This window comes from Rhipicephalus microplus, chromosome 6 (genome assembly GCF_043290135.1).
Source record: "Rhipicephalus microplus isolate Deutch F79 chromosome 6, USDA_Rmic, whole genome shotgun sequence".
Classification (NCBI taxonomy): domain Eukaryota; kingdom Metazoa; phylum Arthropoda; class Arachnida; order Ixodida; family Ixodidae; genus Rhipicephalus; species Rhipicephalus microplus.
The window spans coordinates 198,199,547-198,218,230 of NC_134705.1; the positions used below are offsets into that span (position 1 = coordinate 198,199,547).

The 18,684-nt window shown below is 44.6% G+C and overlaps 6 protein-coding genes across 7 annotated transcripts in view; 4 read left to right on the forward strand and 2 right to left on the reverse strand.

The window, feature by feature from the left end:
• Positions 1–3,350, forward strand: part of LOC119166859 (distal membrane arm assembly component 2) — a 27,266-nt gene extending 23,916 nt beyond the window's left edge. Inside the window, exon 4 of the mRNA XM_037418237.2 lies at positions 3,042–3,350. Coding sequence (XP_037274134.2) covers positions 3,042–3,060 — 19 coding nt within the window. The 3' untranslated portion in view covers positions 3,061–3,350. The remainder of the gene's footprint in view (positions 1–3,041) is intronic.
• Positions 1,968–7,782, reverse strand: l(2)k09848 (WD repeat domain 74 lethal (2) k09848). Its single transcript, XM_075867489.1, has 9 exons — positions 7,644–7,782; positions 7,389–7,495; positions 6,904–7,025; positions 6,745–6,814; positions 5,017–5,160; positions 4,793–4,894; positions 4,216–4,316; positions 3,053–3,251; positions 1,968–2,217 (listed from the first exon to the last, which is right to left on the reverse strand). Exons 1-9 carry the CDS (start codon positions 7,696–7,698, stop codon positions 1,981–1,983), a joined length of 1,137 nt encoding a protein of 378 aa, XP_075723604.1. The 5' UTR covers positions 7,699–7,782; the 3' UTR covers positions 1,968–1,980.
• Positions 7,783–8,877: 1,095 nt separating this feature from the next.
• On the reverse strand, positions 8,878–9,553 carry LOC119166862 (histone H2B-like). Its single transcript, XM_075867490.1, has one exon. It carries the CDS (start codon positions 9,494–9,496, stop codon positions 9,122–9,124), a length of 375 nt encoding a protein of 124 aa, XP_075723605.1. The 5' UTR covers positions 9,497–9,553; the 3' UTR covers positions 8,878–9,121.
• Positions 9,554–10,033: 480 nt separating this feature from the next.
• Positions 10,034–10,806, forward strand: LOC119166861 (histone H2A). Its single transcript, XM_037418238.2, has one exon. The coding sequence runs from the start codon at positions 10,172–10,174 to the stop codon at positions 10,544–10,546; it is 375 nt and encodes a 124-aa protein (XP_037274135.1). The 5' UTR covers positions 10,034–10,171; the 3' UTR covers positions 10,547–10,806.
• A 1,126-nt stretch (positions 10,807–11,932) lies between these two features.
• LOC119166863 (histone H4) lies at positions 11,933–12,878 on the forward strand. Its single transcript, XM_037418239.2, has one exon. The coding sequence runs from the start codon at positions 12,267–12,269 to the stop codon at positions 12,576–12,578; it is 312 nt and encodes a 103-aa protein (XP_037274136.1). The 5' UTR covers positions 11,933–12,266; the 3' UTR covers positions 12,579–12,878.
• Positions 12,879–13,014: 136 nt separating this feature from the next.
• Positions 13,015–18,684, forward strand: part of Fancm (FA complementation group M) — a 39,689-nt gene continuing 34,019 nt past the window's right edge. For both annotated transcript variants that reach the window (XM_075867482.1, XM_075867483.1), the window contains exons 1-4: positions 13,015–14,060; positions 14,527–14,699; positions 16,535–16,612; positions 17,828–17,986. In XM_075867482.1, the coding sequence (XP_075723597.1) occupies positions 13,553–14,060; positions 14,527–14,699; positions 16,535–16,612; positions 17,828–17,986 (918 nt within the window). In that variant the 5' untranslated portion in view covers positions 13,015–13,552. The remainder of the gene's footprint in view (positions 14,061–14,526; positions 14,700–16,534; positions 16,613–17,827; positions 17,987–18,684) is intronic.

The window sequence follows — 18,684 nt, forward strand, 5'->3', positions numbered from 1 at the left end:
CCGAAAGCCCCTTTAGCCCGATTTTGCATTGCTTCCATGACCGGACCACTTTTTACCAAGCTGCGAGGCGAAATGCGACGTCCCTCCAAGGTCATGATGACATCATAATGGCGTTCCAAATTTTTCGCGATCTGTGATGTCATATGGCAACGTCGTCCCACATTGATGACTCTTCACATCACTCGGCCCCGACGGTCTAACTTCGTTTTTGATGAGTCATGTAAAGCATTTGCCTAAAGAATATACAAGCTTGGAACTTTTGTGGGAACAAAGAAAGCCATTGGCCCCAGCCAACACCACCTGCTAGGTGGTGTTGGCTGACTGTCTGCAAAGGAAGATAGGGAGTACGAAGCCATATGAATAGCTATAGCTAATTTAATTGTATGACAAGCACCACAGCTGTTACCGACCATGAGGAATTCAAGAAGTGGAATACATTCATGGGACGGCGATGGAAGGTTGGAGTCCATGTGTGCTCGGGATGCTGATGAGAAGTGGCTCGAATGATTCAAAGGTGTTTGGCGAATTTGTGACATAAATATTTGTCACGTGTGATGCTGACGTCACAGATTCACCATATTCGAGTTAACCAGTGAGAACGTCAGGAAGACGGAAGTGCAACACAATGCTCTTGCAGAGCACTGTGAGAAGCACGGCCATAAGATCGACTTTGACGACGCTTCTGTTCTAGAAACAGAAATGAATCTAGGAAGGAGGCTTTTGCTCGACTTCTGGCACATTCAAAACACGCCCGCTAATGTGAACCGGACCCTACGAACAATGCCCTTAGTATAAGTGCATGGCTTCCAAAAACCGAAGGAGAGGGAAACCCGGAGCTGTGGTGGAACAAGACGGGGAAATTCTTTTGTGTAGGCTTGTGCAAATTGTGAATTTTAGCTTCCAGGCAAATTCGAACTAAATAGTGGTCTTGGTCGAATAATTTCTAATCAAATTCGAATAGTATATATCCCATGTTATAAAGAAAAATGGGCATATTTGTCATGACTTACCCTCGCAATATGTATATATATATTGTCACTGGGTGAGAGTAGACAAAAGGTTGAAAAATATATTTATAGATCGTACATGGGGTACACAAAGTCCTTCAGCCAAGATGCCAGAGCGGCAACAACACAGGCTTTTTTTCAATCGTCATCTTTGTCGACTTGGTGTTCATCATGGCTCATATTACACATATATTTGTTTTTTTCTTAATTGAAACAAGGCCTGTGCAAACGCCCCCTTTTTTTGTTCAACATTGAATAGTAGCAAGATTTGACTTCTGGTAGAATGCAAATGATAACCTGTAAAATATGTTACATTTTATTATTTACTAAATTAAGCATATAAGCCGGTATAACAAGCTTTTAAAAATGTCAAAAATGATGAATTGATGTGAGGGTGATGGGCCAGAAATAAAATGGAAGACAAATCGTGCATGGCAACTTTATGCCCCACAATAGCTCGCAGTGACATGAATTTTGTAAGCACCTGCATGGGCCTAGTATTTTCATCAGTAAATATGTCCTGTATTGTGTACTATAAGAGCTGTATGTAGAGCTTTGCAAGATTCAAGAAGTCATACCACAATACAGTGCCCCCCCCCCCCCCCCTAAAAGAAATTGACGAAATTCATGTTACACAAAGGTCATAGCATAAGTCATGTTTACTTATGAAGTAGCGTGCAGAGTTCATAGGTGAACATGAACTATCCCCAACTTGTCCAACTTTCAGCGTTGCTGAACTTCATAGAATAAGGTTTCACCACAACATTCTAAAAGTTGAACTTAAGGTAGCAGTTAATCTTTTAATTTTCAACCTTTGTGTGGAAACAAACATTTATTTTTATTTTTTTGTCAATATATACGATCTTTTAGTTTACTTGCTTTATCCGAAAATGTAGTTAGTAGTGTGCACTGCATACTTCAAACTCAAAACCTGCAAGAAATTGATGACACATTAGCATGTTTGTCTTGCATACTAGCCATCCTGTTTAATGGATTTTCTCCTCTTTTTGCTTTTTGCCATAGTAGCTCTGCAGCTTCTTTTTGTGGAGGCCTTTTTCACCGAAACGTCGGTTGCTTCGTCCACTTCCTCCATCTCTTCCCAGAGTTCGTCATCGACTGTGGCCTCTTTTCTGTCTTTGTTCTCTTCCTCGTCTTCGATGGTGAAATCTGTTCGCATCAGCAGACAGTTGAGCCTCGACTTGAGGTAGAGCTAAATAAGTAAAAATAGCAAAGACAACATTTCAGAAGTTACCTCTTAGTATGACAAATACACTTGCAATGCTTCAGAAGTTATTTCTTACTAGAAGAAATATCAGGTGTAACGTTTCACACGCTATCTCTAACCAAATTGAAGAAAATGCACAATACTCCAGAAGTTCTCACTCACTAGGACAAATATCAGGCACAAAGGTTTTAGAAATTATCTGTTACTCGGTAAGTTTTCATTAAGCATTGCCAACATGCATGACAGGCACACTGACACGTGCAGAGGTCGAGAAAAAAGTGACTTTGATTGAACGAGGTTTAGATGGGAGACATTTCTAGCACTCATTCTATTCTATGATGTAATGAAGAGTTTAAAAAATGGTGCAACCAAAGCGTGCTAGCTGCTCTCGTGCCTCGAAAAAACTTATTGTTTGGCAAGTCGATGCGGTTTTCTTGAAGACATACACGGAAATTTTTTTCTTTTTGCATCTAATGAAAGAACCAAGCGCCCAAGAGCTTAGAAAATGTAGCGCTAAGTGCGAGCACATCCTGAAAAATTAATTCCAGCATGTTTGTAGAAGCTAGTTACGGTTCGTACAGCACGTCAACGTCAAAACACTGTACAAGCTTCTTTCTGGTCACGTGCTGGCGCAAAATACTTTTAACATTTCTGCGATCTTTTCGCAACCTGGTTCTGCTGGTGATCCGCAGAGTCGGCGCTATCGAATGGACTACTTATGCAATTTCTGTGCGTGGGCGACAATTGAGAGCACAGCTGGCTTTGTTTTTTTCCTTGGGTTGTAACCCGCACAGTGGGATGTGCCGCAGGGCGCGCCCACCTTGGTGATGAGCAGGCGGGAGTGGAGGTCGTGAACTCGGACGAAGCGGTCGAGACCGCAGCTCGCCACGATGGGCAGAGTCGGGTGGCAGCAGACGGCGCGGATGCTGCCCGCCACACCCTTGTACACGTGCACCATGCCCTTGCGGCGGATGTCCAGCAGACCGACGCGGCCGTGACTGTTTCCGACCACCACTTGCCTGCACGGTGAAAACAAGAGCGATGCACACTGTCGCACTGCTGATTTAGGCGATGGCAGCAGTGTTGCATGATAAAAACTGCTAGCGCACAGCCACGAAGGTGCACCGTTTTCCAATAATTGGTGCTCTTTAAGTAATGAGCTTGTTGGCGATCAGTCGTCTTGCATAGAGTGATCTGATCCTTCACTGAGGTCGCTCATCATTTCATGTTGTGCTGCCCAGATATGAACACACGGCTCTCATTGCTGCCTGTAGCAAATGGAAGTGTTGTGCTGTGAAGCATGTAAATGAAGGTCCAATTCTCGGCGTGGAGGAAGGAGACAGTTAGGAGGGGGCACTGTGCAATATTACAGAAAGAATGAAAAGTCGTGTGTCATGCACACGGATGCAAAGCCTCTCTTATCTCAATTATCCTGGTAGGACCACTCAATCCTTTTTTGTAAGCATTTAGATGAGGCATGATATTGTTAGGCCATGTCAATGTCAGGTGGACTTGTTTTTGGCAAGTCAATTAGTTTTTCCCACAGCAGTGTTTTTATGTGTATCTTGCTTACTCTCTCCCACATTCAATGTGGGAAACGGTAAACATGGGTATTTAAATATTTAAGAGTGACAAAGAAAGCTTTTAGATTGTATAAGTAGGGAACGAACAGATGGCAACACTGCTTCTTCCCTACGTGAGAACTTCTGCTTAGCCATTCACCTTCGAGCACTCGCTGCGAGAGCCGGATCGAGCCCAGCAGTAGTGCAATTACGTTTGATTAACTGAGATCACGAAACTAGCACCACTTTTGAGACTTGTGTCTCAAAAACCCGCAACGAGATACACTGCTTCTAGCTTCTCGGGAGCGAGACCAAGCAGTTCAGCTGCGAAGCGAATGCGTTTGTACAGAATTGCTATTACGGCAACGACGAGTATTCGAAGCAGACACTGTTTGATATTATAATGGAAAAAGCCACTCACTCTGGCCGTGGCGTCAGTGACAAGCACGTCAAGGGATACTCGTCAAACTCAAAGTCAACGACAGGCCGCCGCTGCCGAGAGTTTGGATCATAAACACGAACCTTGAAGAGACAGAACGGTAATAAATAAAATTAGCCTGAGAAAAAAGGATCATAAGCGTGCTCAGTGTATGCATAAGTTTAACATGGCCGTAAACTACTATGGCAGCTGAGTTACTTCACTTCTTAGCTTTAGGGTTAATTTTGCGGTCTTGGCGGCTCTATTTCAACGGAGGCAATATCAAAACCTACTGGTGTAGTATTTGGATCTTGGTGCACATTTTAAGAAACTTAGGTGGCCAGTATTCAGGCAGAGTTAGCCAGATGTTATCCGACACAAGTAAATATAACTTAAGATCACTGCCATAGAATAATTTGTGCAGCTACAGCCAAGAAGAGCCGCACAACTTATTTAGACAGAAAGAGCTGCAGCGGTAGTGGCAATGCAACAAGTCTTGCGGAATACAACTCGGAACACATACATTATTTTCACTCAAGTACTACGGAATAATGTTACGAAGGCTCCGTAGAGGGCATACCTGATGGTGCCCCGTAATGGCAATAATCTTCTCGGAATCCTTCAAAAAGTCCATGTCTGTAACCCAGACTGGCACTCTAAGATCAAGGAAATCATTCCTGACCTATTGGGAAAAAAAAGTGAAGATTAAAAAAAAACAGAGATGACTGAAGATTAACGTAGCTAACCGAATCCAAAATGTTACGCTACGTCTTGGTCATCTCGAGCCGAGCCGAGAGTACTCACATTTTTCGCCATGAAGACGGGCTTCTGCAAGTTTTCCAGGTCCCACAACTTGAGCTCGTTTTCCTTGCCTCCAGTGGCAACAATTCCCTCTTTCCGTGGGTGCTGACGCATGCGAAATACGTCGGCACCAACTTCCGTCTCCGCCTGTAAGCCAAGTGGGAAGCGCTCGGTGGGAACCCTGGTACACCGCCGTGAACTGCGGCGGCACAAGGTGCCCAGAGAATTCTCCGACGAATATCTATAGGCAAATCACTCTTCTGGGTATTTGAGTGGCCCAAACCTGCTTTGCATACAGAGCTGGTGTACAGACTCCCCTACCAAACAGCGTATGCAATACTAATGCGAACGCACGCCACATACAACAGTGCCAGATTTTTTTTTTATTTATTTACAAATACTGCTGGCAAGAGGCCAAAGCAGGAAGGGCAAGATAATACAGTTGTCATACACATTTCGAAACAACATCAACAATAAAGAGAGTAAAAAGTGGAAAGGGTGACATTTATACAAAAGCAACAAAAGGAAAGAGTGGGGAAGGAAAAGAGGAAATAGTTGTAATAGTTAGAAAAACAACTTCAAATTTCAGCGTAAATAAGATCGGGAGAGTGTAAACTGCTTGCAGGCAAATCGTTCCACTCTTCAATGGTACGAGGAAAGAAGGAAAATTTGAACAAGTTAGTACGAGCAAAATATGGTGTTAAAGAAAGTGCGTGTGAATGCCGAGTCTGGCGTGTTCTTAGTGGTGTGAGGTAGGGGTCAGGGTTCAGAGCAAATTTGTGGTTAGAAAGTTGGTACAAAAATTTGAGACATAAGAATCTGCGTCTCGACTGCAAAGATGTGATACCATTTGAAAGCATTACACTAGTTACAGAACTACCAGGCTTGTAAAGAGAATAAATGAAACGAACTGCCCTCCGCTGAATTTTTTCTAATGCATCAATGTTAGTTTTAGTATAAGGATCCCAGGCAACGCATGCATATTCTAATTTAGGGAGAATCAAGGATTGGTAAGCTAAAAATTTCACTTTCGTAGGAGCATCCTTAAGTTTGTGCCTTAGCATGCATAATTTGCGGAAAGCTGCGGAAGAAACTTGTTTAATGTGGGAATTCCAACTTAAATTATTCGTTAGAGTGACACCAAGATACTTGTATTTTTTAACTTCTTTGAGAGGTTGGTTAGAGAGCGTGTAGTCAGTTAGTACTGGCTTTTTCTTGTTAGTGACACGGAGCAGAACTGATTTATCCAAGTTTAGTTTCATCCCCCATTGATTGCACCATAGACATATATTGTTTAGAGTGGACTGGAGAGCTGCTTGGTCATTAGAACTAGTTATCGAGTTAAACAGAATTCAATCATCTGCAAAAAGTCGAACGTTAACAGGTGGGTTTACACAATCTACTACATCGTTACAGTATATCAAAAATAGTAGGGGACCGAGTACACTGCCCTGTGGGACACCTGAAGTAACCGGCAGAAGAATTGAGTTCTGATTATTAATGCACACAAACTGGGAGCGATCAGACAGGTAGTTACAAATCCAGGCTAATAGAAAATTTGGAAGTCCAATAAGCTGTAATTTAACCATAAGTTTATCATGGGTGATGCAGTCGAAAGCTTTGCAGAAATCAGAAACTTGCAGATTTCATGCAAGTATTAGCAGTACGCAACTTAATAGATGACGTGAGACTAACACAAACGATCAAGCCTCGCCAGCTGTTGAAACATACCTCAGTACTTCCATCCTTCGCCCACACCCTCAGAAGTCCCGAACTCACGCAGGTGACAAGGTTTCTAGAGCTGCGGTAGGTGAGAATGAAAAACAGCAACGCATTCTGAAGTGAGCCAATGCAACGGAACGGGCCTTTGTGAAAATAACGGTCACTTACGAGTTGACCACCCCGAGTCCTTTGATGGGGCCTTCGCCCCCTTTGACTTCGAATACGTCCTTGCAAATGCCGCTGTTTGGGCAAAACGTTTTCACAGTTTGAGATCTTATGCCGGCGTAAATCTGAAACAACGAACTGCAAATGAGATTCCCGCATTGTTTAAATACAGTGTGATGGCCTAGATAAACGTTTTAAAAGAGGTGCGCCGAGAACAGAGCTAGTGTAAGCTCATAGTACGCACCAGTACCAGCAGCGCAGTAGTTATGCGACAATTCAACGTGAAACTGTGTCGGCATCAAGCACATTGTTGCAGCACAGAGTAGATAAGTATTGCAGTTAAATTAATCAGCTGGCTGATTAAATGTCTGCGACTTAAACGCGTTGGACATTCGCGCAGCTGACGACGAAGCCGCAGTGGTGGATACGGCGTAACGGGCTTTACAAGCAACGATCGACCCTGACAGACAGCAACCAGATGAACTTGCCTCAGATTCGGAGTCGTCTTTCCAGCGAAGACAACTGATTTCGTTGCTTTTGCTGACCTCTTGCAGGCTGTTCAGGTTCGCAAAGGTGCGCTTCTCGGTGTTGACGCCTGGAAGACGTCACGACGAGCGAACATTTAGCAGACATTTAGGCACCACCGTTTTTATTATCCTCGCGTTATCTCGAATACTGAGCCTCGATTTTAAATATTCTAGCACCAGAAGGGACGAAAACGTCGCCGTATCGGCTCACTTTACCTTTTAAAAGTCCAGTTTCAGCTCCAACAAACACATGGTACCTGGGTGCCGCCATGTTGGCCAAGCGTTCACCTGGCGAGCGCAGTATGTACTAATCAAAATTTTGCCTAACGAGTGTATTTTTTTATTATTATTCAAAAATAAAATTAAGAAACGAACAGTAAACGCAACGTGCGTAAGAACAGTAAAAAGAAGAAACTACATTAAGAACTGTAGTTTTACTTCGTTCACCGCAATTTTCGCGAGGTCGTCGATCTCCAGACAGAGGGTGAAAGAAAGAAAACGTGCGTGCAGAAAAGTAAACACAACCAAAACAATGAATAATGTACGTGGCGTGCAAACCATGTAATTGCGTCGCACCACCTGTTCTGGCATTGCTTTCTGGTTCACGAGGCCACATGAGAGCGTACATGATTACACGGAAGCTATTATATTGGCGGAACGTCACCCGCGAAGTTAACGTATTTATTGTTTGCGCATTCGGGTCTTAACGTTATGGTTCCTCTAAAAGTGTGGCAGCTTGGTATGACATGAAGCTGGTAGGTGTTCTGTGGTTATAGCACAAAACCGAACGACGACACAGAGACCAGGACACGAACGCCATGTCCTCGTTCTGTTCTCGCGCTATTACTATCGTTCCTTATAAAGTTCTGAAATGTGTCAAGTGCGCAGTTCAGCTTCCTTGGCGATTCTCGGACGCATTAAATGTTGACATTTCCGTAGTCGGTAATCGCGATTAACTTGACGTCCACTTAATAAAGGAACACGTTCTATGCGCGACTGCTTATTCGATTGTTAATGGGCCTTGGATTTAAGTAATTAAAATTATCGGGATAGAACGGATGATGCGTACAGGCCTCATTTGTCGGCTGCTACAGCTTTACTGTACGATAGTCCGACCAAACCCCTTACAGGGGTTAGCCAGTTTCTCTCGGGCGACGAAGAGGCTTCCTGGTTTATAATACGCGGTTTTCCCGCTGTTTGAAACATTAAAGTGACGACCGCGAACCTAGATGCTCACTACCAACAGGGGAAGTCAACTATAAATGCAATATCTACGGTGCATTAGGTTCGAACGCACTATGCAAACAAACCCGCGCCCTGGGATTTTGAGGGACCACAGCAATGACGTACGAAGTGGCGGCAGACCCGACACTGGAAGAAAAATTGCAGGTTAAGAGCCAGCAGCCACGAAAGACTGTAGGCCACAGAATGCGGCACATACGAGAAAGCATGGACCGGCCAGTAAATTTTGTTTATTCACGAAGCACAACACTCAGAAGGCTAAAAAAATGATGGGATGACAGAATGTTCGGAACACCCGGAGGCTTGCGGCGCAGGCGGAATGCACGAAAAAAAAAAAAAGTTCACAATGTGTGGAACATTAAACACAGCACTCCGCGGGCTTTGGTGATGAACCGAGTTGTCCGACACTCAGGGTAAAGATGAGGAAGAAGAAAATAAATAGTCCACATCTTTCACTTGGAGGAAGTGTACTTGGTGACTGCCTTCGTGCCTTCGGAGACCGCGTGCTTGGCGAGCTCCCCAGGTAGCAACAGGCGAACGGCGGTCTGCACCTCGCGGCTGGTGATGGTGGACCGCTTGTTGTAGTGGGCCAGCCGGGACGCCTCGGCGGCGATGCGTTCGAAGATGTCGTTGACAAAGCTGTTCATGATCGACATAGCCTTGCTCGAAACGCCGGTGTCCGGGTGCACCTGCTTGAGAACCTTGTAGATGTAGATGCTGAAGCTCTCCTTCCTCCTGCGCTTCTTTTTCTTCTTGTCGGTAGCGCGCACGGCCTTCTGAGCTTTGCCGGCCTTCTTGATCGCTTTACCGCTTGGCTGGGGTGGCATCTCGACTTTCACGGGCACACAAGACGGTTCGAAAAGGCGCTTCTGTGCCGACGAAAATGCAATGTCCGCCTTATAAAGGAATCGGCGGCATCCACGGGCTGCGTATTATTCAACGGTAGCGCAGTTGAAAAGCTCTGGGCAAATTGGTGCTGCCCTCTATTAGCAAAGTGCAAAAAAAGAACAATTTGTTTTATAAAACAATAAATTACTTTATTTCACCCTTTATTGTAATCAATTTAAAAAGAAAAAATGATATTTTAATTATTTAAATTATCTATATTTTTATTTAAACAATCTTTGTGCGAAATGTTTGAAGCTTTTTCTATCAACCGCTAGAGGCGCTGGCAAAAATATTACGCTGCTACCATTGTACACGCATGCTTTGTTGTCAGAATTCATGGTTTTAATTGGAGCGTTGCCAACGAATCGAATTTCTGCAAGAAAGTTGACTGTGTACTATTGGATTGATTAGGAGCCAATGGGTATTTAGAATTCTCATTTCAGTTGTTTGTTGAGCCACGCCTTTTGCCGCCATCTTGTTTATAGTCAGCAGCGGCGGACGCGTTGACGCAACCTGCATTGTTACGCGTCTCTGGTCGGAGCCACAGCTCATTCGCCTGCGAGAGCTAAGCAGCGTTTCGTTTTCTGACAAGCACTTTATTTCTGAAGTTCGCCATGTCTGGTCGCGGCAAGGGTGGCAAAGTCAAGGGAAAGAGCAAGACCCGCTCCAGCCGTGCCGGGTTGCAGTTCCCTGTGGGTCGTATTCATCGCCTGCTGCGGAAGGGAAACTACGCCGAGCGCGTCGGTGCCGGCGCTCCGGTCTACTTGGCTGCCGTCCTGGAGTACTTGGCCGCCGAAGTGCTCGAGTTGGCTGGAAACGCGGCCCGTGACAACAAGAAGACTCGCATCATTCCCCGGCACCTGCAACTCGCCATCAGAAACGACGAGGAGCTGAACAAGCTTCTCTCTGGCGTCACCATTGCTCAAGGTGGTGTGCTGCCAAACATCCAAGCCGTCCTGCTCCCCAAGAAGACCGAGAAGAAGTCCTAAGCACACTGGCTTGTAGGGTTCCATGCCTGCAGATTGTATCTCGGCTGGAATGAATTCTGACAAGTGTTCTCATCCTCATTCGCGACGCTGTTCAAAATTCTGCTGTCATTTTTTTTTCTGCCCTGTACATAGCTGAAAGTGTAATTTGTGTGTTGTCGTCTTTGTGTATAAATCTGTGTGTGTAAACATCTTCGTGCTGAGCTGTATGATCAGCTGGTGGCAGTATTTCATGTGAATAAAGTTCCCATCTTGTTTACCTACTTCGTATGTTTTTTCTGACGTGCACTGCGCCGTCGTTTATGCGGAGCAGTGCAAACTTAGTTTCAGGCTGTTGCCGAAAAATGCAACATGAAAACCGCAGTGCAAGATCTAGAATGTTTAGAGCAGGAATGGCGAGTTCATACCTCGGGGAACTCGGTAAGCTTTCGATGCTTTTCAAAAAGCTACAAACCCGTGAAGTGAAACCAGCTGTTCCCAACCGTAGCTTCCTTAAAGCAGGAAGAGGCTACTCATATTTTCAACACAAATGTAGAGAACACCTGCAAGCAAATTAATCACGGTTATTGATTTTTTTTCGCTTATTTAGCCGTTCGTAGAATGTACGGCCGAGTAATAAAGCGAAACCAATGCTCTGCTAACCATTCTAGATGTTCCATGCTACGTCGGAGATGAATATGCATTTCGGTTTTCCCAGGCACTCGCTGCTTAGGCGTCCTATAAAATTAACGAAATGGGAAGAAACGTGAAGTCGGTGATGGCCGAACGGCAAGGATGCCGACGTTTCGGTTATCTCTCTTAGTGATTGTTAATTAAGTGAAAGGAAGAGAAAAGTGCCGCCCGTGACTGTCTATCCTTACGAGGACACCTGAACAGGTCGGCACGGGGATTGGTTGTGGAATTAAACGATTATAGGTAAGGAAGGAAGAGAGAAAACAAAAGTGACTGTGTTTCGGTTATAAGCTAAAGCGAAACTAATCTCGACATGTCGGTATTCTAAAGACTTTCGAGTGACCATGTGAGAGGGATACTAATGTTCCAAGTGCATCCAGTTTTAATAAATGTTTTGCAACTGTCGTTACTACAGCGGCGACCAGGACGCTCGATCGTAAACGAAACCAATACCAGACGCTTCCGAAACAAAGTGGCGTTTCTTTCGTTTATCTTTAGTCATTCATTCTTTGCAACCGTGTCAACTGTTTTAGTTTTTCGGCTGTGTCAGTAACGACAGTGGCTTGTCAGTGATAGTTCATTAATAAAACAGCATGCGATGCAACGCAGTAATCGATTGAAAGCGCGAACGACAGCGTCCTGCGTTTCGTGTCCGGGTGTTCAGTCAAATAACGTTTACCTTCCCTACATGAAAACTGAAAGCACAGCCCATTATCTGATGGCGATTACAACAGTCACGTGTATTGTAAATCAAACGAAACTTTGCTGACTTTATCGCATCACTTGAACAGTCGCTGCTTTCTGCAGCCTTCTTCCCCCCCTTCCCAAAACGCTGCTTAATCCCCCCCCCCTCCTTAATCTTTTATTATTCAACCAATCACAGGGCGCGCTTCCCACGAGTCCGCGTCACTATTATATAAAGGGAAGCTAGTTGTTTTTGTAAGCAGACGCATTTTGACGCCAAGAACGAAGCCACGTTCGGTGTTTAGCTGCGAGCGAGCACTTTATTGATTTCTACCCGAGTGCGTTTTGAATTCTCTGTGCTGTCGCCATGTCTGGACGAGGAAAGGGCGGAAAAGGACTCGGAAAAGGAGGTGCCAAGCGTCATCGTAAGGTTCTTCGCGACAACATCCAGGGGATCACGAAGCCAGCCATCCGCCGTCTTGCCCGCCGTGGCGGCGTGAAGCGAATCTCCGGTCTCATCTACGAAGAAACCAGAGGTGTGCTGAAGGTGTTCCTGGAGAACGTCATTCGTGATGCGGTCACTTACACGGAGCACGCCAAGAGAAAAACGGTGACTGCCATGGACGTTGTCTACGCGCTCAAGCGACAGGGCCGGACCCTGTACGGTTTCGGCGGCTGAAGGACTCGCATGCCTCGGATGGCAGCATTTTCTGTCTGGACTTTATTATCTTTTGTGTATAGTCTCGCAGTGTACCTTTTGTGTGAACTCTCCCGTTTTTAACCACGTTCGCGTCATCCACAGCGTCGTGCCGGATTTTTTTTTCAATATGGCCGACTTCAAAACAAAAGGTGGAAGGAAAGTGATAGCCGTTAAGCCTGTCAGTGCTATCACCGGTATTTCGTTAAGCCTGTCAGTGCTATCACCGGTATTTCTTTTGTGTTCATGAGTGAATAAAAATGGCCATCGTCACCTTGGAAACCTTGTTTTCATTTGACACACGGGGCTCGCGTCCTGTGCGTCGGTGTCTTTTCCTCGGAGAAAATGTCCCGCTTGCGATGCGAGCCGTGGATGCGGACCGGTAATGGCGGTTTGTCGCCTACGAAGTAATAACCGCAGTCAAGCGTAGTCTTAAAGCGGGTTCGTGCAGTTTGACCACTAAAGACGCTTAACGTAATTCAGCAAATGCCCGCGTTAACTCGTATTGGGTACCTACAAAATACTGCGCCTACGTTACGGGTATTTAACTTCAATCGCCATGCGAGACGCCGTGCACCTTTCTTTCCGTGACGCCGTGGAAAACGTGTGTAAACAATTCGACAGCACGGTCACATGTAGGCCGCAGTTACCCACCCGTTACAACACATAACAGTACAAAATTTAAAATTCATAAAAGCTCGTCAGAACTTCGTGCCTTTATTAACTGTGCTATAAGCTAGCGCGATGCGAAAATATTATTGCGCACTGCAATACCACTTTTTTTTTTCAATTGCGGCCAAGCCAGGGCCGGATCCAATCCGCCGCCATAGCCTACAGCGCAAGTTGTGGCGCGTAATCAACAGCAGGTCGAAACAAGTTCGCCGTCAGACGCGACGACAAAGTTTTTACTTTCGCGAACTTTGTCAGCCGCGCTAATCAACCCGCGACGGACCCACATGAAGCAGGCGACGCTTCTCAAAGCTTGGCATCCGAAAGGTTCCGCTGCGTCCGGGGTTCCGAAACCGAAGGACAAACCGCCGGACGACATGGTCGAGCTGAGCGACGAGGATGACGAGTTCTTGGTGCAAGCGATGGACGAAACTCTCGCCGGTAACTCGACGTCCGCTTTTCGGGACGGCTCCTGCTCGATGCAGAAGCCGCTCGAACAGCTCGAAGGGTTCGACGTCGTTGCCGGCCAGACTTGGGTCTACCCGACCAACTATCCCGTGCGAAGTTATCAGTTCAACATCGTGCAGTCGGCCTTATTCAAGAACACAATGGTCATCCTCCCCACTGGTTTGGGAAAAACTTTCATAGCGGCCGTGGTCATGTACAACTTCTACCGCTGGTACCCCACAGGCAAGATTGTTTTCATGGCGCCTACCAGGCCGCTGGTTGCTCAACAAATCGAGGCGTGTTACAACATAATGGGCATACCGTTGGAAGACACCATGGAAATGACAGGTTGGTTGTCGCGCCTGCGTTCTCAGTTTATTTGCTTCAAGAAAGTAACTGTTGCCCGTTCGCTGTGAGCGCGTCTCGTTACATTTCTTTTGAGACGCTATCATGAGCTTTGGTTCTAGTGCGCTCTAGGTATGGCCGATTGGAAGTTGGCGTTTCGTTCATGTAAGCGCCACTGGAGCTTTCGCTAAGGGCACGAAGTTTAAAGAAGACGGTGTGTATCATACGTGGTTTGAATGTTGACGCGTGCGTTGTCTTGTTCCCCGCACGCGCTATCCGTCAATCACATTAATATGAACCATTCAATATTGTCACAGATACGCAGGTACACAATAGGGCGTTTACTTTCGTAACCTTGCGTCAATATTGTGGGCTTCATAATATGTCCTTTATTCTGAGAGAGTGCCGTGAGTGCTGCGATATCAGTGTGTCTATATTATAGCTGATATCGTCTTGCGTCGCCTTTCAGGAACGGTGCCCGCTGGTCAGAGAGCTGAGGGGTGGCGGCAAAGGCGGGTGTTCTTCCTAACCCCGCAAGTGATGATGAACGACCTGCTGCGCAACGCCCTAAGACCGCACGACGTGAGGTGTTTGGTGATCGACGAAGCCCACAAAGCACTGGGCAGCTACTCCTACTGTCAGGTAACAACAGCCTGACGCGGTTCATCTGTAGAATGCAACAAAAGCATGTTGCTTTGCAAAACACTTTTTTAGTGAACTGGAAGTGGTTTAGTGCAGTGTGATCTGTTATGAAAACAAACACACAATTGCATGGCCTGTACTCTGCAGTGGCAAAAGGAAGCAGTTGATCCACTTTTTGTGCAATCTACAGGTGGGTAGAATAACGAGACAGCTAGGCTGGGATCTCATGAACACCTTTTCTATCAGTATGGTTGTTTTCGCTGCCAATAGACATGACAACAAAAACGGACACGATTGCTGCTTCGTGATAGCTCGCTGAGCAGCCATGACAGAGCTAGTGCTTACACGTCCCTTTTTATAACAGACTACCCGGTACATCCTCATTGTTCAGCATGTCTGACACCCAGGGGAGCTTTTCTCGTGGTGTCCAATTCTTGAACATGTTCGATTCATTAGAGCACTTTCAGTTATGCAAAAAAAAAGGTGATTTGTGATGTCATGGCGCGCAAGACCACATCGGTGCTTCGAACCCGCCAGCATGTTCTCAGCGTAAAAGTAAACTAAGTGGTTGAAATGTAAAGTAACAGGGTTCTTAAACAAACCTGACAAGTCTGACCGTGCTTATGAATGTGTTGAGATGTTTGAAGAGCGATGCAGGAAATGTGTACAAACCTTTCAGGGGCGTCAGGCGGACGGCCTCATTAAACTTAGTTCAAGGGATAACGGAATAAGAGTCCATGCAATGCCTCCGAGATGTGCGTCCAAAAGCGAATTTCTGAGGGCAGCATTCGTTCTGGCAAAATGCATTCCGTCATTCTAATTTGTGACGAGAGTTGTGAAAGCTGCATGGTATGAAAGCGACATTGCGGAAAAAAGACCGGAACCAGGCGGCGCGCTCCAGCCAATCAGGGGAGGTTGAATTGGACATCGCGAGAATAGCTCCCCAGGTCTCTTGGTGCATTTAAGATTTCACAGTTTTGTGTTGGCGTTGCAAGTTCGTGAAGTCGCTGCAACGTCAATCCGAGTACACAGTTATGAAACCTTCATAATCACCCTGCTTTCGAGCTTTGATATTTGTGAACCGCCTGACCATTTATGAAGCCATGGCCTTAGTGGATTTTGGTTTTTCCTATCGACATTGCTTGCAAGAAAGTTGATGAGAAACAGAAGGCCTATCAGTTTTTTCTCTGCTGTCACACTGCAAGTAATAGTTACTTTACAAATGGGCTCTGCCATTAGTTACACAACAAATTATGCATGTTAAAGAGGCAGGGATTGCCAAAACTGACACAAGAAAGAAGTCGTAAAGACACCACAAACGCTGTATTTTTAACGTAACCCTCACCAACTAGCAGTAGGTCAACTCAGTTCTCCGTCATTGTAAAAATTTTCATGTAGTGCCTACCCTAGTAGTACTCGCGGTTCAGCTGGTTGGTGTATTTCTAAGCATCAATAGTGAATTTCATACCAAAAATAACGCTACTCTAGACAAGTGTGATTCTATTGATACTATCAGAAGGGCACAAAAGAATAATTTGCAGGCTTGAGCTGATTTGTACATCTTTCAAATAAGTAAACATAGTAGTGCTAACAATGGTGCACAATCGTTTTTGTTTCTGCAACCCTAGTTTGTTTTGAAGTATGCAGAATCTTCAGGGATGATGCAACAGTTGCTCGGCTGTGTTTTGATCACACAGTATCGTAACATCTTGCGAAGCACCACATTACTGTGGCAGTTGTTTTGTTGTCTTGTAGCTGTTGGTTTCCAGGTAATCAAAAGCGAGGTGCCTGCGCTGTTGCAGCAGAGCTAGCATTTGCACTACATGTTCTTGCAGGTTGTGAAAGAAATTATTAAGGACAACAACCAGTTTAGGATTCTTGCTTTGAGTGCTACACCAGGAACAGACGTAAAGGTGAGTTCACACTCTACAAGTAGCTTGCTTGCATACACTGCACGTCGGTACAATTTGCGATGAACGAAAAATAAATTGAAGTGTGAGGCTGAAAATGGGATTTCACTTTGGAATGGTTGCTTTGTACACTGGTTTTCTTTTTTTGTGAGACTACAGTTTTCAAGCGTGAATTAGACCATTCTGCTGTAAAAGTGAACTGACCACGAAAATTGAATTATGTTTAAGCAAGCTTAGCATGAATGTTAGTTCATCCTTTTTAACCTAATGGAACCACTGATGAATTTTCCAGAAACATATGAAAGATAGCTATACTTGGATTTATGTTACTGTACTGAGCTGTCAAAAGCTCCTGTTTTAATGAATTATGTCTTCTAACTGCAGGGGTATGATGTCTTATGATATTGTACTATGTGAACCATGTGATATTAATTGAATTTATACCTCTTTGAAGTTGCGTTCTTTAATATATGATCATGCAATGCCAGAACGGGAAATAAAACTGATGGTTTATACAGCATATTGTGATAAAGGCACAGTACAAACACGTAGTTGCGCTGAACTGCGCCTGAAAAGTCTATTACTTGTCTATTACCGTATTTTCTCACATATACCTGAAGATACAGTACACTTATTTCATGAGTGTGATTTCCTCATAGCTGTGGCTTGTGATGTGTTTGATCTGTTGGCATGTTGTGCTGAATTTGTGATACCATGCAATTATTCTGATATGTTATTATGGTTATATTCTGCATTCTGATCTTGTATTCTGTCAAAGAAATGTAGTTAAGCTATGTTGATGTTTTATGTGCACCCCCCCCCCCCCCCTGCAATAATGCTATTATGACATTACTAGAATTTTGTGAATAAATTACTAAGTAACCCGTACAAGATATAAAGAAAATCTGAAAACTGAAGAACAGAAAAGCTCGATACAAGCTGTATGCGAATTATGGTGCACTGGTTAGGTTCACTGCACTTCACAGTGATGCAAAAAAAGAAATCTTCTCAACATCACGCGAGAATCTTCTTTTCTTAAAAATTTTTTTTTTCATGGTTTGTTGTTGGAACTTAAGTTATTGAAGGGGTGACTTATAAGCGAGAAAATACGGCAATTCAATTGATTTATATGATCTTTAGAGCCTGTTTCGTTCTTTCTTCAAAGCTTTTTTTTATTATTTTGTTTAAGAGTCGCTGAATGTACTTAATCTTGCACAGGCTGTCCGCAATGTCCTGGCAAACCTTATGATCTCCCACGTAGAGCTGAGGACGGAGGACTCCCTCGACATCCAGGCATTTACGCAGAAGAGGACAATCGAGAAAGTAGTGGTGCCTCTTGGGGAAGAAATCGGCGAACTGAAGAACAAGTTCCTCGGGGTGAGTGAGAGCTGCCACTTTATCGTCTGGTCACTCATCTATTGGTGAGCCCTGGTGTGAGTACGGTTGCCTGCAACGGCTTGCTGGTGTAATTAATGCTGGTTGATTTTGTTACGTCGCATCTCCAAGGCATAACCTTAGTGCGTTCGAAATTAGGAGGAAGTCGTTACCACATGTGAAGGTATTGTGTTTAATCTGCACAGCACAGAAAAATTGGGAAGCATTTAAACGACAATCACAAAATGTAGAATCCTTGCAGCTAGCATTCACGAGGCAATTCCATACCACATTAGTTAACGTTGACATTATAGCACAGAAGGGCAACAACATCATAAGGTTGAGCTTTTGATGTTGAGAGATCCAATAATTTCTTGGTGATTAAGGGATTTAATGTACAAGAAGTTAGGTGGACAGACATGGGCACTAGAAAAGGAAAACACGGTGACATGTTTTCTGTTTCCTTTCTTTTGTGTTCACATTTACAAGCCCAACTAGACAGTCTGACACAGCACCAATTTGTTGTCCCCTGAATTAACATTTATGCAAGTGTATTAGACTCAATGCTTGTGTGCTAACATAGAAGTATGAGAGTTAATGTTGCATCGAATTCTATGATGGGTATCTAGTATGTCTTTTTTTTATATGTGGCATACTGTACTTATATTTGCTGCTAATACAAGCACTGAGGGAATTCCTGT

Excerpts from the sequence above, each read along its gene's own strand:
- LOC119166861 (XM_037418238.2), top strand. The coding sequence starts at position 10,172 with ATGTCTGGTCGCGGCAAGGGTGGCAAAGTCAAGGGAAAGAGCAAGACC.
- LOC119166863 (XM_037418239.2), top strand. The coding sequence starts at position 12,267 with ATGTCTGGACGAGGAAAGGGCGGAAAAGGACTCGGAAAAGGAGGTGCC.
- LOC119166862 (XM_075867490.1), bottom strand. The coding sequence starts at position 9,496 with ATGCCACCCCAGCCAAGCGGTAAAGCGATCAAGAAGGCCGGCAAAGCT.